The 27430-nt window shown below is 44.8% G+C and overlaps 1 protein-coding gene across 2 annotated transcripts in view; it reads right to left on the bottom strand.

The window, feature by feature from the left end:
* Nucleotides 1–27430, bottom strand: part of MYO5B (myosin VB) — a 337992-nt gene that overhangs the window by 149803 nt on the left and 160759 nt on the right. For both annotated transcript variants that reach the window (XM_068251374.1, XM_068251375.1), the window contains exons 6-8: nt 24454–24597; nt 19809–19890; nt 10228–10335 (exon numbers count right to left, since the gene is read on the bottom strand). In XM_068251374.1, the coding sequence (XP_068107475.1) occupies nt 10228–10335; nt 19809–19890; nt 24454–24597 (334 nt within the window). The remainder of the gene's footprint in view (nt 1–10227; nt 10336–19808; nt 19891–24453; nt 24598–27430) is intronic.

Raw genomic sequence — 27430 nt, 5'->3', positions numbered from 1 at the left:
GTGCTGGTGTGTGTACCTCCTTCACGTCAGCTTATGTGTTGCATGCTGACTGTGGAGATTACACCTCCAAGCTTAACATTATGGTAGCCCCATTACCAATCCCTATTGTGGGGGGGATTTCCAGAAATTATGACACTGTTTGTCAGGGGTCCTGTTCCTTTAAAAAATTTGAAAAGCTTGGTCCTGAAGTTACAGACAAATTTATATCAGAATTGGTTAAAGTTCTGGCCAATCCCGACTTTCGGGCTTCTGCAATTTCTACCTGGTCTGATTGGATCGTTTGTGCTCTTTTTAAGGGCAAACTTTTTGATTGGGCAATCGATGTCTTAGATCACACTCAGTTTAGACAAAGTCCTTTGCAATTTATAGCTTTTGTAATTCACAATTGGTTGCGCATAGATCCATTGCCTTTTCCTCTTAATGAACTCCTGGCAGCAGGCCAATCAGCTGCTCCTTCAATTGCTTGCAAAAATGATCAGCAAGCAGAAAGTGTTACTGATAATTTTCCTGCAGCTTTGAATAAATCACCAAAAACAGCAAGGTCAAAGGCAAAACGCAAACGTTCTAAGAAACGTGTCCAATCTGCAGAATCGTTATCTTTAGCGACTGCGCATCAGACCTGCAATGAGATTCTGCCATTAACAGATAATGAAATGCAATTGTCTTTCAGGGGAGTTAAATGGACTTATGAAACTACTAATGAACTTGCATCACTGGCTAGGGAAAATAAAGATTTTTGTTTAAAAGAATTATCTGAGTATGATTATGAGGATATATTACAGAGTATTGAACAAATCAATCTATTCGTGCAGCAAGAAAAATTTGCATACACTACAGTCCAACACTTGCTACAGGTATTGGAGATCCTTAAGAATAAGAAATCTGCCAATCGCCTGCTAAATAATCCAATGTATGTTTCTGCCATAACCACATTTGCAAACTGTGATCTGCCTGTTAAGTATGCTTGGAATCCTCCATTTGAGAAAGGAGAGATGGAGGCTCTGGTCAATGAATGGAAGAATGATTCAAGTTCATTTTGTCAATTTTACAGTGCAAAAAGTGAATTAGTATTGAATGCATGCATTAAGTCTGCCTATAACCTAATAAAAACTGGTGTGTGTGGGTATGACTTTGTGGCTCCATTGATCGATGTGTGGAAAATGATTTTGGACGATTTTTATGCGATTCAATCAGTTGATACCAGGGAAGACACACTGTCAATTGGAGACTGTCCCACTTCTCCAGTTACTGAGTCCCTGCCATGTTTTGTGAATGTTCCTGTAACTCCACCCTGTACCATGGATAACTCAGTGTTACTTCCCAGTAAAACAGAAGCCACTGATACATTCTTAACCTTGCCCTGCGCAAATTTCTCAGCAGAGAATCCAGAGGTCCTGCTGACTTCTGAGTCCAGCCTAGCCAGTACTCATGAGTCTTTGTTCAGTGCAACAGACACCAGAAAAATCTTGCCTGTCTCTGCAAACACTTCTGCAGAAATTACCTGTGTTAATAAAGTTCAACTCCTGTCTGATCCAGCAGATGCCAATAGATGCACTACATCAGTTTCCGAGTCCCAGCAATCCTGTCCAGAAACCTCAGAACCCCAGCATCTGAATTTTCCAATTTCACAATTGAATGGTGATTCAGATGCGCAAACATTGTGTTTTGATCTTCCTGTTTCTACACCTCACTCTAGTTTCATGAATAACTCAGAGCGTCTGCTATGTGAATCCGAAATCGCAGAATTATTACCGTGTTCAGAAAATGTTCCAGTGAACTTGCCCTGTACCATGAATTGTGCAGTAGATCTCTCCAATGAAACTCAGGTCCCAGAATCATTATGCTGTCCAGCAGGTGCTTCCATGGTTTTGCCCTGCAATATGGACTGTTCAGTGATCCTGTCCAGTGAAGCTGTGGTCACAGAGTCTTATGCTTCACCCAGTACTTTGGATACTTCAAACCCTCTAGCAGAGGAGTCTGAGGCACTGCTTACCTCAGTTGGTGTTGCAGTAATATTCACTTGTCTAGCAGCTGTTTTGGAATTACAGTCTGCTCTAATAAAACTTGATGAATTTCTGCCCAGCGAAGCAGAAGCCATTGAAATATTGTCCTCGTCAGCAAGTGTGTTAGATACCTTGCCCTGTACACAGTCTGATTTAACCAATGTTGTTGAGTCCCTCTCCAGTGTTGTAACAGCCGAGGAACTCCAGCCCTGTCCTCTGAATGTTTCAAAAGTCTTGCCCTGTAACATAGATAATTCTGACTCGCTGGAAAAAATAATAGAAATCTCAGAATTTCAGTCCGGGTTAATGAGTGTTTCTGAAACCCAGCCCTGTATCCTGGAAAATTCTGGTTCTCTGGCCGGTGTGGCAGAAGTTCCAGAGTCCCCTTTCTGTCCAGTGAGTTACTCAGTTTTGCCTAGTTCAGTGGGGATTGCTGCACTACTGACTTGTTTTGCAGCCCTTCATGAGCTCCAATCCAGTGTATTTGATGAGTCTCTGTCTAGTCCAGAAGAAGTTATGGGAACCCTGTCTAGTTCGGTGCATACATCAGAAGATTTGTCCTGTCTTGTAAATGCCCCTGAACATGATTTGTTAGAAACCTTGCTGGAATCAGAGACATCTAAGTCTGATCCTGCATTTTTTAGTGAGAATCCAGTAACTGTGAAGTCTAGTCATGATGATTTTTTTTTGCCCAGTCCTGGTTTCGGTCCTACCTTGACTGACTTTGAGGTTCGCAGTTCCTTGACATGCCCAGAAGTCTCTCTTGTGCCCGTGTGCCCAGATGTGCTTCGTATGCCAGAGTGCCCAGGTGTGTCTGTGTTGGCGTGCTCACACGCTTCCCTAGTGGAGACATGTTCTGATGTTGCCGGTTGGCCTGCATGCCCGGAGATGGTTCTGGTCCCTAAAAACCCTGATCTTGATGTTTGTCCTTGTGACCCTGACTCTAGAGTTGCCCTGGGTTCCATAGGGGTTCTTGATGGTTCTCCATGTGAGCCTAAGGGGCGTTCTGACCTGTGGGGATCTCTTTGGAGCTTCCAAGTGTTCTGGGAGATCTCTGAGGAAACTTGTCCTGGTACCTTGGACTGGTTCAACGGTGGGTTTTGTGTTGGTAGGGACAGTTCTGGTGGGCATTGCAAAGGCTTTGGCGTTTTTGGACAGTCCCGGGAAGGCGGTGGGTATCGCTCAGAGAGTTTCTGGGGGCTTTTTTCTGGAAGTCGTGGTTCTGATGGGTATCACACTGAGGCTTGTAGTGCTGACGGGCATGGTTCTGTAGGTTCTGGTTCTGATGGGTCCAGTCTTGTGGGGACTGATTCTGGAATTTGGTCTTGCCGGGCTGTCCCGGTCATCATGAATTATCAGTCAGATTGTTTTGTTGGGAATTTCAGTTTTGAAAAGCGTCTGGTATCCGCTTTTAAGGGGGGGGGGGGGGGGGTAATGTTATGATCATGTCTGCACTTGTGTGGGAATCTGCAGGTCTGCTCCCATTGGATGACCTCAGTATAAAGAACTGCTTCCTGCAATGCTTGATGGGCTACCATAGTCTCAGATTCTGTCTGTTACTCTGCCCGTGCCCCACCTCGTTCCTAGTCCGTGTGGACTGCGCTGACTCCTGCGAAGGGGTCAGCGAGTCCTCCTAGTTCTGCTCTTGTTTCTAGAAGTTGTTACTTTGCTTGTCTTGTGTCATATATTGGTTCATCGCCAATATATACGCATACTTGCACGTTTATTATTTTCCTTGTATTCGTGTTACGTTGATACATCAGTGTCGCTGATATATATACGTACACGAACTGTTTATATCCTATGTTCCGTTAGTCAGCGTTCCAGCACGCTGAGCTAGTTATCCTGTTCCTGGTCCTGTTTGTGGATTGCGTTCATCTCTGCGAAGAGATAGCGAATCCTTCTGAGTCCTGTTCCCTGTATTACTCCAGTCTTAGTCAGAGTTCCTGCTTATGTCATATATCGGTTCATTGCCGATATATACATATGTTAGTCAGACGTTACAAATAGTTTCATTGATAGCTGTAATTGTAATACGCTAGGATATCATACTTATTGTATATTTATCTGTGTTACGTTCATCTATCTTGATCCTGCTATTTCCTGACTATCCTGTCCTGTCTTTGTGAGGCACGCCATTGCTGCAAACGCATTGGCTACCTTATTCCAGTCTGTTTTATTGTGGACGCTTGCTGTCACTAAGTAGTGGCTAGTTAAGCAAGCGTTCATTCTGTCTACCTGTCCTGATCTCCTCAGTCCTGGTTTATGCGCTCAGCGCTACTTTGCGCTGAGACGTTATTACGAAAGTGTTGTTTGTGGCTGTTCGGATCTGCACCGGCTCTGTGCACCACAATCTCCTATTGGAGTCAGTCCTCTCCTCCACTAAATTGGGGATATCCTGATTCCTTGTGCTCGTGTGTGTACCTCCTTCACGTCAGCTTATGTGTTGCATGCTGACTGTGGAGATTACACCTCCAAGCTTAACAGCTGGCAGTCCAGGACTCAAAATGGCGGCAGTGGAGAGGGCCCGCCCCCAAGAGTCATGGCTCCCACACGTCATGGCAGGGGGGAGGAGGGGCTGGGGAGGATCCACGTCACGTCAGGCTGTGCTCGCGGCTCCGGGCAGAGCAGCTGAAAGGAAGGGGGGTAGAAATACAGAGACATTCTACTTAGTATCTCGGATCCCGAATATTTCCCCATAGCCTGGGTCCAGGGATAGGAAGCCGGAATACGTGCACCAAGCTATTACTGTAAGACTAGCATGGTCACGGATAGGAATTGTTTCCCAGCTAGCTGCAGGGAGACACGGAGCAGTGCAGATCAGGAAAGGGTCTGTACTGAGTTGCTTATGGGATTATTCCTTTAAGTGAGGCACATTACCGGGTGGTGCAGCATGAGTTCCCAATAGAGAAAAGGGGGGACAGTGCATCAGGGGGGTGCCGGAGTTGGAAAAAAAGGGAGTTGACCAATCCAGGTATCCGTCGCCGCTGCTGCAGAGCGGTAACGTTTTTTTCCGTTTTTTGTCGTGGACAGGTCCAGAGTTTGACTAAGAGGTCTATGCTGGGCTGAGGCTGTTTTTTTTGCGTGTTTTTTCCGTCCACTGATTGGTCAAATATGTTTTTTTTCCAGCTCCTATCAAGTGTAGCACAAAGAACAAGAACTGACAGCAGTTCATGGGGCAATTATAAAGATGAAAGAATTGCCATTTACAGAGTGACAGTGTATCAGTACAGGTTTGCCATGCGACTACCTACCAAGTGGGCATTCAGGGATCTGCATACAGGCATTTGATGCTGGAATGCTTAGCCCTGCACCCTGTGTAGTTTAAGTGCAAAGTGCTCCTTCCTACAGGGAGGCAGCCATTTTTTTTTGTAGTATGGGGGTAGTAGCACGGCAAACATTGGTCAGAGGGTACAACACACAGAACTTCTAGCAGAGCTGGTATCGCAATGAGGTTCTAGATAAGTAAATGCGAAAATGAGTAAGAGCATTGCAGGCTCACCTGCAAAGCAGCAACAAGTGTGGCATCTGTAATCTGTGCATGCGACGGCCGCGCATGGACAGATAGGGGGGGGATGTGGAGGGAGCTTGCAATGAGGTGAGAGCTTCCAAAGGTGAAGTCCGCGGGAGCATATTTTACACAGGTAAGTACTTCGGATAGTACTTAGGTAGGGGAGAGAGGTTTAACTCCAATCTACCAAAAAGAGTAAACAGAGTTCATGAGAACCATAAAGCAACGAGATCAATTACGGTATATATTGATCAATTTAAAGTGTACAGAGTACAAGCCGCAGGGCGAATCCCAAATCATTAATAAGAATTGATTTGTTTGTATTTCGATTTCAGGAGTTTGGCAATATGGACTCGAGACAGCTGCAGTGCTGGCAGCAAAGATGGAGATGTCAGTCGGATAAGCGAAAGGTTCCAGATGCCAATCTGAGGTTGGAGAACAGCGAGATTCCTGAAATTGGAAAGAGACTAAAACACGAGATTCCTGAGATCGGAAAACGACTAAAAAAACTGACTGAGCAAAGCATAGTGCAAATTGCTAAAGTTTTTCTTTCCCAAGGTGGTGCTTTTATAATGAAGAGTACCGTGCTGATGGTGATCCTAGGTTGCCATTTCGTCCTAGGAGAACGAAGAGAGGACATTCTCATGTATAATAAGGGGTTAATGAGAATGCAAGGCCCAAGCATGTTAATGTTTGGTGACAAAGGTACTAATCCTTTCACACCTCCCTCCGCTTGGCACAGATGGACCATGCAGGGACGGAGGAAAAGAGCACTTGTGCCAGGTGAAAACAAATTTCATGGCACAAGGTGGGTGACAGTTCTGAAGGGTCAGAGGTGGAGGCAGTATGAATTGAATGGCAGTGTAAATCTGCTATTGAATGTCACACTCCCAGAATCGATGCACCAATCCAAAGTTTTGTTAAAAAGGTACATTGCAGTACAATGGGTACTTGCAAAAGGTGGAGTGTGTGATTCAGTGGTACCTTGTCTTGGTTATGCAGAGTGAGATGGTTCCAGATTGGAGAGGAACAAGCAGGAGGCGTCAATTCTCCTGCCGAAGAGACGCGGGGGACAACATCACACTCTGGAACTACCAACAGAGAGTGCCTCTGAAACAACTATACACACATAAAGGCTGGAAAGCCGAGGGGTGGTGGTTCTCGAAACAAGAAGTAAAAATCGAGATCGAGCCACATTTCCAGGTGACAAAGAGGGTGGGGAGAGCGATCCCGGGGGAGGGAAAGCCAACACAGGGAACCCCATTCACATTACACGGGTCACAACAGGGGACAATATTACACAGTCCATATGCAGCCGCTTATCCTCATGCTAGTTGGGTAAGTGAAGAGGTACTCTTAATTGAAAGATGGCAGAGAGTACAGTCTTCCCGACCTCAGGTACATAGTGTGCCTCAGGACATAAGGGGGGAAGAGGTCCAATCAGGACAGTTGGGGACATATTATGTCAGGGAGATGCTTAAAGATCCTGTCCAACTGAGATTGGACAAGGGGAGGTATATCGATTTTTCTGGAGAAGGATCTTTTGCAAGGAAGCTTCAAGATGTTTGGGTGAGCAAATGGAAACGGTGCAACATTCCTTTAGGCACCGTCACTTCCTTAGTTCCCACCTCAACACATGTCTTACACCATGACCTGAGAGGTCAAACTTTTTTTTTTTTTTTTCAATATGGTTGATGTTTACTGTTCTAGTGGTGTACATGCACAGGTCAGGGAGACCTGTGGCCTTGTCCATAGAACAGCTTCTTGGTATGTTCTAGTTCTGACAGAACTGAAGATGTTCTCTCTAAGAGAAAATCCCCTTAAAGAGCAGGTCTGCTCCTCAAGCCTTTTTGACTAACTCAGTCCAAATAACTGAGGCCTACTTAAATTATAACATAGGTAGCTAGTATAGTTGCCCCAGTATAGCTAGTATAGTTGCCTACAGTATAGATAGCATAGTTGCCCCCAGTATAGCTAGTATAGTTGCCCCCAGTACAGACAGTATAGTTGCCCCCAGTACAGACAGTATAGTTGCCCCAGTATAGCTAGTATAGTTGCCCCCAATGTAGCTAGTATAGTTGCCCCAGTGTAGCCAGTATAGTTGTCCTCAGTATAAGTAGCATAGTTGGCCCCAGTATGGGAAGAGTGGAAAGAGGGGCAGTGGGGAAAGTGGCGGGGAGGGGGGCTAGACTCCTCCTCCCCTCGCATGGGTCCCCTCTATCCAGCACTCTCCCCCTCCAAATATGCAGCAAGCAGTGGCGGCGGACGGGGAATTACTCACCTGACTCTTTGCGTCGCCGTCATGTAACACAGGTCTCCTGGTGGCTTCCTGGTTAGCGGAAGCACAGTGAGCGGCATTGAAGGTGGAGATGTGGCACATGACGGTGATGCAGCGTTCCAGTGCCTGGAATGCAAGAGTCAGGTGAGTAATTCTCAGCCCACCGCATATCTGGAGGGGGAGAGTGCTGGAAGGAGGGGGACCCAGGCGAGAGAGGGGAGGGGTCTATCCCCCCTTCTTCTTGTGGGAGGCCTTTTTGACACCACCCAGCTGTCAGTCACCCAATGCACCACGCCCCCTGGTGCCCAATGCACCGAACGCCCCTGCCCAGCGCTGCGTAATATATTGTTGCTTTTTAAAATTCAATAATTAATAATTTTATATTGATCTGCACTGCAGTGTGAGCACACTGGTCCTCCTGCTCAGAGCACATCTGTGGCTAAGAATAAAGCTGAATGTTTCATGACAATCTAACCCTCAGCTCACTATAATATAAATTCCCTGGGTTATACCAAGTCACACTGTATGATGTGCCGCAGGCATTCTATACTAAAAGCCTTTCCATGGAAAGAATGAGCACTCGTAGTCATGATAAGCCAGAAGCTGCTCTCACCGAGACAACAAGCCATTTGCTCCAGTCTTTTCAAATGAAAAAAGCGAAACTGCTACAAAACCAAACAGAGAACAAGGGGATGGTTGCAGTCTGCAGCAAGTACTGAGACCAGAAACATTGTGCAAAAAGGTTTATTGTAATGCGAAGAGAAGGAGGAGAGCACCAGCACTGCTGTCATACACTTTACTCAGGAACCATTGCGAAATACAGTACAAAAATGTCCCTACAAAAAAATAGAAAACACATACCATAAATGACTGTGGATGGAGCGGTGAGTGCAGGGGGTGAAGAGCCTTACAGCCGTTTCGCGCGTTTGCGATTCTACGGAGGCTGCCTTCGTAAAAGCGCAAACGCGAGAAACGGCTGTAAGGCTCTTCACCCCCTGCACTCACCGCACCATCCACAGTCATCTATGGTATGACTCTCCTCCTTCTCTTCGCTGAAGATTCACAGTGCACACACCACAGCTTGGGACTGTGCTGCCCCCCTCCCCCTCCCTGGATGGAAGACGGCTGCTGCAGTGCCAATATCTCTACCCTTTTTTCTTATATGACAAAATGTTTATTGCAAATCACTAATGCAAACGTGAATAAAGAAGAGTCCCCAGTGTCCAGCGGATCCCGGGATCGCCTGATGCCAGATACATGTGTTTGGCGGTTGTTTGAACAACCGGCTAAAATAACACAAACCTCCCCCCAGATGCAGGTAGAATACTCACCAATCCTCAGTGATGTCCTGCATCACCTTGCGGGCTCCTAGCGGCTTTCCAGTTTCCCCCGTGCATGGAAGCCGGAGTGTCAGCTGACCTGCATAGGGTCATATGACACGCCGACTTGCATGCACGCACGCTGGAAGCCACTAGGAGCCCGCGAGGTGGTGCAGGACACCACTGGAGGATCGGTGAGTATTCTGCACCTGGGGGGAGATTGGTGTTATTTTAGCCGGTTGTTCAAGGTGATGAAGGACATCGCTGGAAGCTCAATGAGTATTTTGTGGCAGTGCAAACCCCCCAGAACACCCAAAACAGAGGTCCCTGTTATTCATCAGGCATGCTGGTGACTTGAGACCACAATACAGAGTATACACTGTGCACAATGACTCTGCATACAACATGCATGCTGGGAAATCATAATACAAATGCCAATATAATAACAAGACTGGGCACACAAACCCTGCGGACCCTTTCACACCGAGGCGGTATGGTATTTTTACCGCACCCCACCGCGGTGCAATGAAAGTCTATGGAGACTTTCATACTGTAGTGTTATGGGGCGACGCAAGTAACATTTTCGTTGCATCCCTGATGCAGGTCAAGAACTACATTACCCCGCGCTTTTGCGTCAAGTTTCAGCGATATACGTCGGACCGGAAGTCATATTAGTCTATGGCGACGCGTGGATTTGTAAAAAAAAATAAATCACTGACACGCCTTTGCGGAAGCGTATTTTAACAATACGCTTCTGTGCACTTCAGCATACCCGAAGCAGGAAGTGATGGCAAGCGCGTGTCATGCATATGTCACTTCCTGCTTGTCCCGTGGCCAGACAGGGAACACCGTGCAAAAGCACAGTGTTCCCAGAAGGCCTGTTTTTGATGGTGCGATGCAGTGCGTGGAGCATGATGCACCGGATCGCTAACGCTGGTTTGTAGTCCGAAAACAGCCTCAGGGAAAATATCTATCGAACTACTGGTAAATAAATATATACACTCAGGAAACATAAGTACCGTATACAAATATACAACCAGGCATGGTGCCGGAGGAAGCAGGCAAGACAACAGAATGGCCTGCCCATAAAAACTTGCCAACATCAGTATTTCTTACCCAGAAGTGTAAAAGCTTGTCTCGTTTTGTCAAAGTCATCTGCATCATCCACTCCATCGATAGCCGCATCCCCTCCCTGCGACGTGTAAAAGAAATCATCAGCGTGGGCTGTGAAAGACAAAAAAACAAAAAAGAAAAGAGACAATTTAATGCTAAACACTTGGAAGACACATGTTTAGATTTGCTTCACACCAGTCAGGTACCTGTAGAGGACTTTCTTAGCAGTTTCTCAATACATACCAGGTGGTTAAACCAAACTTACACATATGAACATATAGTGATACATAATACTGTGGAAACACAAGCACACAAACCATACACACAACAACCGTAAACATTAAGTATAATGCTAGTATACTAGGCAACTAGTATTATTTAAAAGGAAATAAATATGGCAGCCTCCATTTACCTCTCGCTTCAGACGTCCTTTAAAGCGAATCCGAGATGAAAAACTAACTATAAAAAGTAACTTGTCTACACATCTTATCTAAAGTTTAGATAGTTTACACAGCAAATCTAGCTGCAAACAGCTTCAATAGAATATGATTATTTCTTCCTGTGATACAATGACAGCAGCCATGTTGTTTGTAAACATTACACACAGGCAACCTTATCTGCATCTTCAGCACTCAGCCTGTGAAAAAAACCTAATTCCCCCTCCTCCCCTCTGCCTCTGAAATCTCTGGCTAGTAATACCTCCCCCTCCTCCTGCCCAGACTGAGCTCCCATGAGCCCTTGCTGAAATTGCCAAGGCTCTCCGAAAAACTGCGGGCGAGGCTTGTTTAGTTTATAGGGAATTAGAGTATTAAAACAAAAACAAAAAAAGTATTTGGCTTGAGGAATGCCCTATAAACAATAGGAAAGGAACACAATTATGCAATGAGTAAAAGTTCATCTCGGATCCACTGTAAAGTGTGTCTTGTCATGGACAACAGAGTGAACGGGTTTCAGTTTGGCCCAACTTCCAGTTATCCTATATAATAATGTTCGTGTTGCTGCGTCCTCCTGTGTTGTGTCTGGCGCACATGCGAGGCCTGTCTATGAGTGTGTGCATGCGGAAACGCACTGGCGATTGTGTGCACGGGCCCGGGGGGGGGGGGGGTGTTTGGGGACAAGACGGGATTTAGGGTTCGCGTTGAAGGCCTAGCGGGCCTTTTATCTAGTTACTCAAAATTGCCATGTCTTGAATTAGGTCCTTCAACTGTTGTATTGTTGTATGAAAAGTTTAGCGGAGAAACAGAAACACTGTTCTTTTGAACACCTCCCACTCACTGTGAAACGAGAACCTAGTCTGCATACGTGTTCTGTTCTGGATCAGTGACCCAGACAATATTAGAGGCAGAGGTCAGGACGACAAGTCAGGCAGCATAAATTAAAAGGCAGTAAACAAAATGGTTAATTATTCAGACAACTCAAAATAGGAATGAATGTGGGGATTGTGGGTAATATTTTTTGTTGTTGCCAAAAGCAGTTACAGTCAAGGGTATTGGCAGGATCTTTCTCCGTTGTTAGGAGGGTAGAGGTGCCTGATAAATAAGGTTTTAACCATATGACAGCCAATTTATTTAGAGGCTTGCACGTGTTCCAGGTCAATTTATTTTAACACATTTTTTTTAATTTCTTCTTTGTTACATTTCTTTGCGTCTAATAAGTACTGATGTAATATGTATTTATGGCCACTTGTCCCTAGGGGGCAGTGTGAGACAATAATAGAGAACTTCTGCTCTCAGTTTTTATATTTTCTGCTAGAAGAGAGAGATTAAAACATTAGAAAAATTTACAGCACTAGTTCTGACGACTGAGATCAAAAGCAGTGCACTTGTCTTAAACAAAATAACTCTGTTGAGTTAATAAATAAGATGCTTGAGTTAACAAAAACATCAACTCAATTGATAAGTAAATCTACTTTTTTGGCCCAGATTAGGTGTGCTTTAACTTCTAATGAATGATTGCTGTTATTTGCTATAGCATCATTCACTTTTGACACTAGCACAAGCATTGCCTCTGAGTGTGCGCGCTTGTACAAAACATGAGCACGCGTCGGCGGTTTTCATTCCTGGATGTAGAATTTACCCCCAGGAATGCAAAAAGGTTCAATTATTTTTACTGGACCTAGAGAAAGGTACAAAAAGTTTAGTAACTAACTAAAACTCCAGTGAAAATAATGTAATTAAAAAGTGCTTAATTTTTATGTATAAATCATTTAGTCAGTGTTTGCCCATTGTAAAATCTTTTAAATCCCTGATTTACATTCTGACATTTATTACATGGTGACATTTTACTGTTGGCAGGTGATGTAACTGCTGCATGGTTGTTTGGCAGTTGGAAACAGCTGTAAACAGCTATTTCCCACAATGCAACAAGGTTCACAGACAGGAAACTGCCAGCAGTACGTACTCGAGTTTCTTGTGGGAGGGGTTTCACCACAATATCAGTCATACAGCGCCCCCTGATGGTCTGTTTGTGAAAAGGAATAGATTTCTCATGTAAAAGGGGGTATCAGCTACTGATAAAGTTCAATCCTGGGTCAGAGTTTCTCTTTAAATTTGGTGCCCCCTTTTGGTAAGCTGAAGTGGAGAGAAGTCAGAGAAGGTGTCAGGTGGGCCCCTTGACATCCACTAGGCCCCAAGCACCTGCCTAGGTTTCCCGGTAGATAATCTTGCTCTACAGATGGTGATAAAATTACTGATATTTTCAAAGCTATAATCAAATGAGGAAACATTGTTCATTTACAGCACCTCAGACAATAGCATTATATAAACAAAAAACCTACCGGATCCAGTGAAGATGTAATAGTGTACGACTAGCTTTTGAGTTTAAAAAGGAAAGTACTCAAAATAGCATAATTAATAAAATTGCTTATTTTTTTTACAATATTTATTTATATATTACTGGTATTTACTCATTGTTTGCCCATTGTAAAATCTTTCCTTTCCCTGATTTGCATTCTGAAATGTATCACTGTTGGCGACATCTTTAGACCTGCCAGGTGATCTCTGTGGAATGTTTGTTTACTGTGAGGTCTTGAAGGACAACTGAAGTGAGAAGGTTATGGAGGCTGCCATATTTATTTTCTTTTAAACAATACCAGTTGCCTGGTAGCACTGCTGGTGTATTTGGCTGCAGTAGTTTCTGAATAACACCAGAAACAAGCATGCAGCTAATCTAGTCAGATCTGACAATAATATCAGAAACAGCTGATCTGCTGCATGCTTGTTCAGGGGTTTTTCAGGGTGTGTTAGAGGCGGAAGATCAGCGAGACAGACAGGCAATTGGTATTGCTTAAAGGGGAACTGAAGAGAGAGCTATATGGAGGCTGTCAAGTTTATTTCCTTTTAATCAATACCAGTTGCCTGGCAGCCCTGCTGGTCTATTTCTCTGCAGTAGTATCTGAATAACAGCAGAAACAAGCATGCAGCTAGTCTTGTCAGATCTGACTTTAAAGTCTGAAACACCTGATCTGCTGTATGCTTGTTCAGGGGCTATGGTTATTAGTATTAGAGGCAGAGGATCAGCAGGGCTGACAGGCAACTGGTATTGCTTAAAAGGAAATAAACATGACAGTCTCCATATACCTCTCTCTTCAGTTCCCCTTTAAAAGGAAATAAATATGGCAGCCTCTACAATTCTCTCGCTTCAGTTGTCCTTTAAGTCAGTTGAAAAGATATCTGGTCTCCAAGAATGCTCTGATGGGGGAAGAGGGTGGGAGATAATGCCACATAACAAACAGCCTAGGCTGTGACATCACTAGGAGGGCGGGACTACATACAGCAATATACATTATTATATCACTATAGGAAGTGTTTCTGATGCTAAAACCAGGAAAATGACCGTATCCTGCACAGTTTACCGCATTCCACTATACCGGTATGTCACTACAGGGCCTCTTTAATTCAGCTTTACATTGCCTTGTGTTTCTGCTAAGATTTTGGTTTCCATGAATGTGATTCCGCTGCCAGCCTGCTCTGGAAGAGGACAGCAGAGATCTGGTTCTTATCCAGGCTGTATAAACTAGACCCAAGCCTTGTAACCCGCAATGTAATTATCTCAGGCTGCGATAGCAAACATGGCGATGCCCTGCGGCCCAGGCCGGCCCCCCAGAGTGATCTGCAGTTACAGTGGAGGTGGAATTATCACTTGATTACAGTTCCAGCACTTCATACGTCTTCCCAGAGTCACTTGGGGCCTCAGATTAATGGCCTGAGAGCGAGAACCGCACGGCTTTCCTCATACTTCATTATTAGCGGCCTCCTCTCTGCAGCTTAATAACGGCATTACGCTCACATTACAGGGATAGTAGGTGGGATGCTGAGCACAGGAAATCTGACACCTGGGTGACGTATTACAGCTAGGAAATATCCATCTGGTTTTAAAGCGTAACTGTCGGGCATACAATCAAAAATCAATTCTTTATTTTTATCTGGTAAACAAGTAATAAGGATGCTAATCAGGCAATCCAAAAGTTAAAATCTCGATTACTTTTCTTGTTGAAAAATGATCATTCCCCAGTTTACCTGACTCTTATTTGGTACATTGCCGCACAAAGGAAGTTGCAGGGCATGCTGGGTTGTCCTTTTTTGCTTCTCTACTATCCCCTCTGCTGCCTGATTGGCTGAAGCCTCTTTCCCTTCTGTTTTCCCCTCCCACACATCTGTTCCTCTCTGATTGGCCAATATTTCTCATGCTGAGATGATGTACTTTCTATAGTGAAGGGCGGGCAATGCATACACAATAAGGCAGAGGAGAGTAAGGGGGAAATGACATCAGGATTGGCTTCAAAATAGCCACAGCTAAAATGGGAAATGCTAAGAAGGATTTCTCTTTTTTACTGTAGAAAAATCACTAAAATCAAAACATGGACAGTGCAATACATATGTTATGTAAGTAGAGCAAGTATTTATCTACTTATATGTGTGTTTTTTTGATCTGCGAATAGTATGGTTGACAGCTCCTCTTTAAAGAGGACCAGTCAAGACCAAATTCATTACATTGAATTCCATTTCATTTCATGATACCGTGTCCTGGCATGTCCCTTTGTAATTGAAAAAAGTACTAAAAATTAGGTAAAAATATAATAAACTTCTTTTGAGTATTTTCTTAAATGGTGGGAGCTGTAGAGATATTTTACTGGCAAGGTTGGAAACTATCTTCTTACAGAAAAGTTAAAGGACAACTGTAATGAGAGAGATATGGAGGCTGCTATATTTATTGCATTGTAAAGCTAGGTTCTGGGTCCTAAAGGGCCTTTTCACTGCTCTCATGCATTCCTCGTTCCAGCGCTGTCACCCTCCATAGCGGTAGTCAACTGATTGGTTGAACACTGCTCTCTGCCACTTCAGGAGGCTATGAAAGTCTTTGGGAGCCTGAGTGCTCTCGAAGACGGGCGGCTCAGAACGTTGCATGTGCCAGCACGCTCTCTCACGCACTAACGCATGCGCAGTACAGAGCCACTCGACTTCCGAAGTCTCCTGCAGCAGGGGATTCAAACTGGGTGACATCACTGGAAGGATGGGGCCGTGAGAGTAGCAGGAGAGCTCTATAGGACCCAGAGCCTTAAATAAGTATCTGTTTTTTTCCCGCTTCCCATTACCTTTAAGCAATACCAGTTGCCTGGCTGTCCTGCTGATCCTCTGCCTCTAATACTTTTAGTCATAGACCCTGAACAAGCATGCAGCTTATTGACAGATCTGACAAGATCTTATAAGCCATTTACTGACAGAAACATATTTTATGGCTGTAATTACTAATCAGTGAGGGTTATGCTATAGTCTGACCCAGCCGCACCCGGTCCCGACCCGGACAGAAACTGTCACTTGCATACTTGATGTTTAACTCTTTCAGGCAGAGAAATAAAAAAAGAACAAAGCCTAGTTATTTGTGTGCTTGGCACTGTACATACACATGTCTGTCTCATGTCACATGTCACCTTGGTTGTCCTTTAATAGGATATGGGCCATGAATGTTATTGGTAGAATTTCTTCTGCCGTGTGGCCTTACTGGCACTTTAAAAAAGGCACTCCAGTGAAAATCCTACTAATATAATAAATGGGAAAGTTCGGATGTTTGTTACTCGATCACGCAAAAATGGCTGAATGGATTTGAATGAAATTTGGCACACACATAGTACATTACCTGGAATAAAGTATAGGATATTTTTTATTCCCATAACCAAAAAGGAGGCGGAGACAAATACAAATTTCACTGGAAAATGTAAACAGCAGCCATTCTTACACTGTTAATTGTAGGGTTCTCAAACTTTGCACAGTTGGTCTTTGGGTGACTGGTATTAATATTCAGAAAGGTGGGTGGAGTCTATAAAAGCCAATCAAAATTAACCTATTGATTTTCAAGGGGAATATTTACATTGCTGCCATTCTTGCACTGTTAATGGCACAAGCTTCAAACCTGGTACAGTTGATCATTGGGTGACTGGGGTTCAAATTCAGAAAAGGGGGTGGAGCCACAAACAGCCAATTAGATTTGTTTCATTTCAATGCAAATTATTGATGCCAAACACCGCAAAGATCACAAACTTGGTAATTGATTAATTGTGTGTTAGGGTTAGAAAGGTAGGCACAGCCAACACCAGCCAAATACATAAGCGGGCAACGCAGGGTCATAAGTGGGCGGAGACAAATACAAATTTTACCGGGAAAATGTAAACAGCAGCCACTCTTACACTGTTAATGGCAGGGTTCTCAAACTTTGCACAGTTGGTTACTGGGTGACTGGGATTAATATTCAGAAAAGTGGGTGGAGTCTATAAAAGCCAATCAAAATTAACCTATTGATTTTCAAGGGGAATATTTTCATTGCTGCCATTCTTGCACTGTTAATGGCACAAGCCTCAAACCTGGTACAGTTGGTTTTTGGATGACTAGGGTTCAATTTCAGTTTGTGGCTCCACCCGAGCCACAAATAGTCAATTAGATTTGTTTCATTCCAATGCAAATTATTGATGCCAAACACCGCAAAGCTCACAAACTTGGTAATTGAGTAATTGATTAATTGTGTGTTAGGGTAGGAAAGTGGGCACAGCCAAAACCAGCCAGATACATAAGCGGGCAACGCCGGGTCATAAGTGGGCGGAGACAAATAAAAAAATTTCTGGGAAAATGTAAACAGCAGCCACTCTTACACTGTTAATGGTAGGGTTCTCAAACATTGCACAGTTTGTTACTGGGTGACTGGGGTTAATATTCAGAAAAGTGGGTGGAGCCTACAAAAGGCAATCAAAAATGACCTATTGATTTTTCAGGGGAATATTTCATTGCTGCCATTCTTGCACTGTGAATGGCACAAGCCTCAAACCTGGTACAGTTGATCATTGCGTGACTGGGGTTTACATTTATAAAACGGGGTGGAGCCACACACAGCCAATATGATTTGTTTCATTTTAATGCTGGTTATTGATGCCAAAGACCGCAAAGCTCACAAACTTGGTCATGGAGTAATTGATTAATTGAGTGTTAGGGTTAGGAAAAGTGGGCGCAGCCAACACCTGCAAATAACTGGGCAATGCTGGGTCATCAGTAGGCGGAGACAAATGCAAATTTCACTGAGAAAATGTAAACTGCAGCAATTCTTACACTTTTAATGGCAGGGTTCTCAAACTTTACACAGTTGGTCACTGGGTGACTGGGATTAATATTCAGAGAAGTGGGTGGAGCCTACAAAGGCCAATCAAAATTCACCTATTGATTTTCAAGGGGAATATGTAATTGCTACCATTCTTGCACTGTTAATGGCACAGGCCTTAAACCTGGTACAGTTGGTCATTGGGTGACTGGGGTTCAAATTCAGAGAAAGGGGTGGAGCCACAAACAGCCAATCAGATTTGTTTAACCACTTAAGGACCAGCGGTCTCTGGGCACTTAAGGACCAGAGACCGCTGGTCCAATCCCGACAGAATCCCGACGAATCGCAGCACATACCCGTCGCAACCGCCGCCATCGCCGCTCGCCGGGACCCCCAGGACATAGACTCTGCCTGTCTCTATGACGGCAGAGTCATGTGAGCCGGTCAGGAGCCGCTTTCATTGGCTCCTGACCCTGTTTTTCAATGTAAGCCAATGGGAACAGCTTACATTGAAAGACAGGGCCAGGAGCCAATGAAATCGGCTCCTGACCGGCTCACATGACTCTGCCGCCATAGAGACAGGCAGAGCCTGTGAGATGCGGCGAGAATCGTCGGGTTTGAGCGTCGCGATCGGCAGGTAGCGGCGGAGACGGCGGATGCATACTGCGGACAGTGATTGAAATCTACGCCCTGCCAGCCAAAAGCCCACCAAAACAGGGCGTAGATTTCAATCACTGCGGTCCTTAAATAGTTAATCTCAATGCAAATTATTGATGCCAAAGATCGCAAAGCTCACAAACTTGGTTGAGTAATTGTGTGTTAGGGTTAGAAATAGTAAGCGGAGCCAACAGCAGCCAAATACATACCAGAACAATGTTAGGAAATAAGTGGGTGGAGAAAAATACAAATTTCATTGCGGAAATGTAAACTGCAGCCATTCTTACACTGTTAACGGTAGGGTTTTTAAACTTTTACACAGTTGGTCACTGGGTGACTGAGATTAATATTCAGAAAGTGGGTGGAGCCTATAAAAGCCAATCAAAATCCACCTATTGATTTTTAAGGGGAATATTTAATTGCTGCCATTCTTGCACTGTTAATCACCTGTACCTGGTACAGTTGGCCATTGGGTGATTGGGGTTCAAATTCAGAAAAGGGGTGGAGCCAAAGCCAATCAGATTTATTTTTTTTTCATTGCAAATTATTGATGCCAAAGACCGCAAAGCTCACAAACTTGGTCATTAAGTAATTGTGTGTTAGGGTTAGGAAAAGTGGGCAGAGCCAACACTAGCCAAATACATACCCGGGCAACGCCGGGTGTCCAGCTAGTAATGTAATAAAAAATGCTTAATTTTTACAATAATTATGTATAAATGATTTAGTCAGTGTTTGCCCATTGTAAAATCTTTCCTTTCCCTGATTTGCATTCTAACATTTATCACATGGCGACATCTTTACTGCTGGCAGGTGATGTCACTGTAAGGAAATGCTGCTTGCTTTTTTGGCAGTTTAAAACAGCTGTACACAGTAAAACAGCTCTTATTTCCCACAATGCAACGAGGTTCACAGAAAGTAAACTGCCAGGACCATGGTCCTCACAGTTTCCTGTGGAAGGGTTTCATCACAATATCAGCCCTACAGAGCCCCCTGATGATCCTTTTGGGAAAAGGAATAGATTTCTCTTGGGAAAGGGGGTATCAGCTACTGATTGGGAGGAAGTTCAATTCTTGGTCACGGTTTCTCTTTAAGCTAAAGGGTGGCTCCGTCTCGAAATCCCTTCACAGCAAATAGCGGCCTCCCTCTCCCCAAATCGCTGCTGAATTTTATTGTATCAGATTTATTGTTGGGTCAATCATGCATATTCTGATTTAATTACATCTCGGCTCACATCTGTCTCTTCCATTATTCACAGTGACACAGCTAATGGATTTTAGTGATTTTGTTGTTGCATTCAGCAGCTGCTGGATCCATGTGGATGAGACGGGCTGTGAATAATGACTTACTCAGCGACAAGTCGGCGAACTCGGGTAACCCAGCGGAGGCGCAGAGCTGGTAGAAGATGTGATAGTTCCTCTCCTCTTCTGCCTGGGGAGGAAACATACAAGAGAGTGAGCGTCATGTGACATTACCGCCGACACACTGCTAGCCAGGAATCACCCAGAGGCAGCGCCCCTAGTGGCAGGGCTGTGTACTGCTCCATACTATGTTGTAACATCCAAAAATAAAATATTGCCAAATAATTGTTAGTGCCCCAAAAATATATTTAACCCCCTCCCCCTTTTGTATATAAAATATAGTTTGGGGCACTATGCATATGACTTGGCGCACTCTGCCGAAGGGTCACATGAATGTAGTTTTTGGCGTTGCGTTGAGATGCGTTGGAAGTGTTGCATCGTACCCCCCAATGCTTTGGTCAGGTGTAAAACCGGCCTCAACAATACCAGTTGCTTGGCAGTCCTGTTGATCTTCTGACTTCAGCAGACTCTGAGTCACAACCCTGAAACTAGCATGCGTCAAATTCTGTCCGGCTCAAGTCAGGGCACCTGATCTGCATGCTTGTTCTGGGTCTGTGGCTAAAAGTATTAGAGGCAGAGGATCAGCTGGACAGCCAGGTAATATACAGGATCTTCTCAAAAAATTAGCATATTGTGATAAAGTTCATTATTTTCTGTAATGTACTGATAAACATTAGACTTTCATATATTTTAGATTCAAATACACACAACTGAAGTAGTGCAAGCCTTTTATTGTTTTAATATTGAGGATTTTGGCTTACAGCTCATGAATACCCAAAATTCCTATCTCAAAAAATTTGCATATTTCATCCGACCAATAAAAGAAAAGTGTTTTTAAAACAAAAAAGTCAATCTTCAAATAATTATGTTCAGTTGTGCACTCAATACTTGGTCGGGAATCCTTTTGCAGAAATGACTGCTTCAATGCAACGTGGCATGGAGGCAATCAGCCTGTGGCACTGCTCAGGTGTTATGGAGGCCCAGGATGCTTCGATAGCGGCCTTAAGCTCATCCAGAGTGTTGGGTCTTGCGTCTCTCAACTTTCTCTTCACAATATCTCACAGATTCTCTATGGGGTTCAGGTCAGGAGAGTTGGCAGGCCAATTGAGCACAGTAATACCATGGTCAGTAAACCATTTACCAGTGGTTTTGGCACTGTGAGCAGGTGCCAGGTCATGCTGAAAAATGAAATCTTCACCTCCATAAAGCTTTTCAGGATAGAGAATCTGTGGGATATTGTGAAGAGAAAGTTGAGAGAGCAAGACCCAACACTCTAGATGAGCTTAAGGCCGCTATCGAAGCATCCTGGGCCTCCATAACACATGAGCAGTGCTACAGGCTGATTGCCTCCATGCCACGCCACATTGAAGCAGTCATTTCTGCAAAAGGATTCCCGACCAAGTATTGAGTGCATAACTGAACATAATTATTTGAAGGTTGACTTTTTTTGTTTTAAAAACACTTTTCTTTTATTGGTCGGATGAAATATGCAAATTTTTTGAGATAGGAAATTTGGGTTTTCATGAGCTTTTTGCCAAAATCATCAATATTAAAACAATAAAAGGCTTGCACTACTTCAGTTGTGTGTAATGGATCTAAAATATTTGAAAGTCTAATGTTTATCAGTACATTACAGAAAATAATGAACTTTATCACAATATGCTAATTTTTTGAGAAGATCCTGTACATTGTTTATTAGGAAATAAATATGGCAGCCTCCATATCACTCTTACCTCGAGTTTCCTTTAAAAGTCTCACTGATGAGAGCATTCTTCACGCATAGCAAATTAGGAGAACAGGTCCCGCTGAATACTATAAGGATAGTTAGTCTACCTGCAACTTCTGAACTGCTCACTTTTAATTTAGCGAAGACTTTGCCAGCTGCCGGGCTTGAAAGACATTTAGAAAATGGAATGAGCGCCATTAGAGGCCCCCCCAACAAATCCCACGGCCGACCGGCCCACAGAGGACCACTACGGCAGATACCTGGATTTCACTGATTATTTCCTATCACTCACATTTGTACGGATCCCTGAAGCAAGATCTACTGTTCAATGAGCCTTGAATTAGACTTTTCAGCAAACTACTCTTTAGAGGCTTCAATAAAACCCGTTATGGCTTTCACACTGTCTGTTCTGTAACCGCCGGAAATGGAAATTTAGCATGGCCTATCCACTGCACTATAGATTACTGACTCAGCAAACAAGACTAATAAACCGAAATATCTGCAGGAGGCCATTCCATGTTTTACAGAATGCAAAGGACTCATCGCCCCAGCAGCAACCGATTGACGAGGATACCTAAAGAGCAACTCCAGTGAAAATAATGTAATAAAAAAAGTGCTTCATTTTTACAATAATTATGTATAAATGATTTAGTCAGTGTTTGCCCATTGTAAAATCTTTCCTCTCCCTGATTTACATTCTGACATTTATCACATGGTGACATTTTTACCTCTGGTAGGTGAGGTCAGTGGAAGGAGCTGCTGCTTGCTTTTTTTGGGCAATTGGGAACAGCTGGAAACAGCTATTTCCCACAATGCAATGAGGTACACAGACAGGAATCTGCCAGGATCATGGTCCTGACATCACACTGTGGGGGGGTTTCAGCACAATATTAGCCATACAGACCCCTTCCCTGATGAACCGTTTGAGAAAAGGAAAAGATTTCTCATGGGAAAGGGAGTATCAGCTACTGATTGGGATGAAGTTCAATTCTTGGTTACGGTTTCTCTTTAATTTACGGTATTACTTTAAATGGGTGTCCTGCTCTTTAATTTCAGAGAGATTCTACTAATGCGAGTTGCGAAAGAGAAGGAAGGAACGATGTCGGCAGCAAAAATTTGTTATGTATGTTTGAAGGGCAGGTTTGTTTTATTTTAGCTCCCTGGTTTTTCTGCCATTGGTGTATTACTCAAGGATTGGGAAGAATTTCCAGCCTTGTTCAATGGAATTCAAGATGGTCATACATTAAAGTGTCACCTATCCCCCCCCCCCCCCCCCCCCATGTTTTTAAGTCTCATCTCTCCACCGGCGCAACTCCTGGCCTCTTACGGTGTCCGCCATCCAGGGCCGGATTTAAAGGGGAACTTCAGCCTAAACAAACATACTGTTATTAAGTTACATTAGTTATGTTAATTGGTAACATAATCCCTTACCCACCCTGTTTTAAAAGAACAGGCAAATGTTTGTGATTCATGGGGGCTGCCATCTTTGTCATGGGGGCAGCCATCTTTTTGGTTGAAAGGTGGTAAAAAGGAGCAGGAGACACAGTTCCAACTGTCCTGTGTCCTGATTACCCCTCCCAGCTGCACACACTAGGCTTCAAATGTCAAATTCAAAATGTAAAAAAAAAAAAATTGCACCAAAACAGCAGAACGAGAACAACAACATCAGAAATCCCATCATGCTTTGCACAGCATAAGGGTAAAACTGCCCGGGCAGTTTTCTTGTGTGCAGCTAAAAATGAGGCTTGTATAAGAGAAACAAAGTTCTGATGCTGTGAAACTGTTAAAGAAACACCAGGCCTTTTCAGTGCTGCTGAGTCAATTTTTAGTCCGGAGGTTCACTTTAAGCCATGGCCTAGATCAGGGGTGGATGGCAGCAGGCTTTACTGGGGGGAGGGTCACCTGGCTAACTATACTGGAGAGAGGGGAGTCATCTGGCTATCTATATGTATGGGGGGGGGTAGGGTCATCTGGCCTCTTATGGCCCATACTCACGAGGGACTTTTGTCGCCTCAACACGCGGCGCGCGCGTGTTGCGGCGACAGGTCGCCCGTGAGTATGGGCCGTCGCGCGCGCGCGCACCCCGAACTGTCGCCCGTCGCTCATGTCGCCATGCGATTGAAAGTTTCAATCGCATGGCGACAGTCGCCGCCGCACCTCCCCCGCAACTGTCGCTAGTCCGCGTGAGTACGCGGACTAGCGACAGCAACCTCCATTGTGGTAAATGGAGCTTCCGGCGGGGGGAGGAGGAACGTCGGCGACAGCTTCCGTCTCGCCGCTGGTCCCTCTTCCGCGTGTGTACGCGGAGGGACCTGGCGAGGAGCTGTCGCCGGCCTGTCGCCCACACGCTCACGTGTGCTGGCGACAGGCCACTTCTGCAGCCCGTGAGTACGGGCCATTATACTAAAGGGAAGGCAGGGAAGGGGTGATCTGGAGACCTTTACTGAAGGGAATGGGGGGAGGGGGGTCATCAGGCTACCTAAACTGCAGGGGTAGAGGGTTATCTGGCTACCTCTTCTGGAGGTGTGTGTGTGTGTGTGTGTGTGTGTGTGTGGGGGGGGGGGGTGTTGAACTGTCATTTGGCTGCCTGGAGGGGGGGAGGGGACATCTGGTTACCTATCCTAAAAAGGGGAGGCTGCTGACAGTGGCCTTGGGTGGTAAAGAGTAAAAATCCGTCCCTGTCACCATCCCCCAGAGCGTTGGTACTATGTGACTCGGCAAATGTAATGTCACACATGGGGCAGTATCATCTGGAGGAGGAACTCACAGCCATGCCCAACACCATAGGAGGCCAGGAGCTGGGCTGGTGGAAAGATGAGAATTTCTGCTTTCAAAATCGGAAATTGGAATCGCCTGTAGTGTAAAAGAGAAGCTGTATAAAGTCAGAATGTTATCTTAGCATCCTACCTGGAACACGACCCGTGATTTCTCCAGCAGGTAGGTCCTCATATTGGCACCGATAATGCGATATCTCTTGTCAAACCCAATCTGGATGTATTTTCCAAACCGACTGCTGTTATCGTTCCGGGTCGTTTTGGCATTTCCAATGGCCTAAATGAACAAATGTTACTGATTTAGACTTAAAGTGTACCAGAGATGACATGTGACATGGTGAGATAGACATGTGTATATACAGTGGCAAGCATACAGACACTTATGCTGCGCTCCTTTTCTTTTTCCCTGCCTGAAAGAGTTTAAAATTAGCTGTGGAACTGACAGGTTTGCTCCAGTCAGGACTCAGCTCACTGATAAATTACAGCTATGAAACACTTTCCTAAGCAGATACCTGGGCATTTTACTGTGAAAGGAAAAGATAAAAAGGTCAATAGTTCCTGTATTTTCACTCTGGGACTCTCAAGACACTGCAATTGAGCAAAGACTATGAAATATTAAATCTGCTTTGTAAATGTTTTTATACATAAAATAAAACTTTGGAATATCTAAAAGAGTCATTTTTAGGAGTAGAAAGACAGATCCAATTGGTTATCTCATTAGTTTATATTCATCTCTGATTCACTTTAAGGCATGTGAGAAAGACAAGAAATGGTAACTCACAAGGGAAATTTAGTGCATTAGGGCTAAGAGGAGATACATTTACGATTTAAAAACATCTATAAGCCTCTGAAGGATCCAGAGTAGTACCTCTCCTTAGTTAAAGGAATCATGAGCTAAATAATGCTGCCCCTTTATATACTTACCCTACGGCTTCCTTCAGCCCCTGGCAGCCGACATGTCCCACGCCGCAGCTTCACTCCCAGCCAGCGGCCCGGGGTCCCCGTCGGTGCAGAGGCCGACCTCGAGGTCGTCCTCTACTGCGCCTGCGCAAGCACCGATGTCAATCAAGTCCATGTTGTTCGCAGTGTACTGCGTAGGCACATAACTATTACGCCTGAGCAGTACACTGTGGACAACGTGGACTTGATTCACAGCGGTGCTCACAAAGGCGCAATAGAGGTCAGCCTCTGCACTGGTGGAGACCGCGGGCCGGTGGCTGCAAGCTGAGATGCTGTGAGGGACATATTGGCTGCAAGGGGCTGGAGGAAACCCCGGGTAAGTTTGTCATGGGGAGGCATTATTTGACGGACGATTCCTTTAAATAGACTCTGTAACAAAATTGTCAGCCTCATTTCTTCTATCCTATAAGTTCCTATACATGTTTTAACCTCCTTGGCGGTAAGCCCGACCTCAGGTCGGGCTATGCTGCACAGGAGGATTTCTCAGGCCCTGCTGGGCCGTTTCGCATAATTTTTTTTTTTGGTACACGCAGCTAGCACTGTGCTAGCTGCGTGTACTTCCCGATTCGATGCTACCCGCCCCCCCTCTCCCCCTCTCCCCCCCCCCCCGCGACCCCTTGCACAGCCTGGCCTATTAGCTCCAGGAAACAGTTCTGAACGGGATTTCCTGTTTGCGCTCCTGCTGCACAACGGCTATCATGTAGCTAGCGCTAGGCTAGCTACGTGAATAAAAAAAATATATATATATATTAAAGTGCTGAGCTGCCCCCTGGCGGTTTTAATAGACCGCTAGGGAGGTTAATGTGCTCTGGATTACTGCAGCCTTTTCTAGTTGCACTTTCTCTGTACTATATCTAATCTTCTTTTCTTTGTCAAGCTTTGTCGACCCAGAGAGGAATGCGCTGCCTCTGCTGTGATAGGGAGAAGTTATGCACGCCCCCTCCTGGCTCTGTGTGTGTGCTTTGTTTATCCCTCACAGACAGGTCTCTGCTCTCTGTTGCAGCTTGTCTGAGGGGGGAGGGAGCTGCCCATGCTAAGAAACCCTGACTGGAGTGAAGATAATTCACTATGTAATAAAAACGTGTAGTATAGTATACTGTACCGTGTGATATATATATATATATATATATATATATAGATAGATAGATAGATAGATAGATAGATAGATAGATAGATAGATAGATAGATACACAAACATCACTTCCTGGTTAGCGAGCCATGTTTTTTTATTGTAAACACTGCCTAAAACTGGCGATTAAAAGCCAGGATCGTGGCGGAAATGGCAAAGAGGGATCCAGGAGATCACAGTGACTCGATTGGTATGTTTTTTATTGTACAAATCGGACAGTACAGATTCCTTTAAGTATTTGATTTTTGACCCGAAGTTCCCCTTTAACCAGCTGAGCGGTCTGGACGAGCTCAGCTCGTCCAACACCGCCAGCGGCTGCCGCTCAGGCCCTGCTGGGCCGATTTTAACGAAATAAAAAGCAGCACACGCAGCCGGCACTTTGCCAGCCGCGTGTGCTGCCTGATCGCCGCCGCTCTGCGGCGATTCGCCGCGAGCAGCGGCGAAAGAGGGCCCCCCTAGCCGCCTGAGCCCAGCGTAGCCGGAACAAAAAGTTCCGGCCAGCGCTAAGGGCTGGATCGGAGGCGGCTGACGTCAGGACGTCGGCTGACGTCGATGACGTCACTCCGCTCGTCGCTATGGCGACGATATAAGCAAAACAAGGAAGGCCGCTCATTGCGGCCTTCCTTGTTTATTCTGGGCGCCGGAGGCGATCGGAAGATCGCCTCCGGAGCGCCCTCTAGTGGGCTTTCATGCAGCCAACTTTCAGTTGGCTGCATGAAATAGTTTTTTTTTTATTTAAAAAAAACCCTCCCGCAGCCACCCTGGCGATTTAATCAGAACGCCAGGGTGGTTAAGGACCTTTTACACTTACCACGTTGCATTGTGTTACCATTTTCTACCACACCTTGTCGCAATGGCCAATACAGTCAATGGAACATGACACACTGCCTGAGATGTCATGTGATGTGATGGAAGTGCCCTGTGTAATGCAGAAGCTGCTGTGTGTTACTGTACAACATCCACGGTAATCTTGGAAGTGCCACGTTATTTTTTTTTTCCTTAGGTCGCATTGCGGCTGTAA

This window comes from Hyperolius riggenbachi, chromosome 1 (assembly GCF_040937935.1).
Source record: "Hyperolius riggenbachi isolate aHypRig1 chromosome 1, aHypRig1.pri, whole genome shotgun sequence".
Lineage (NCBI taxonomy): Eukaryota > Metazoa > Chordata > Amphibia > Anura > Hyperoliidae > Hyperolius > Hyperolius riggenbachi.
This window is presented reverse-complemented; position numbering and strand designations above follow the sequence as displayed.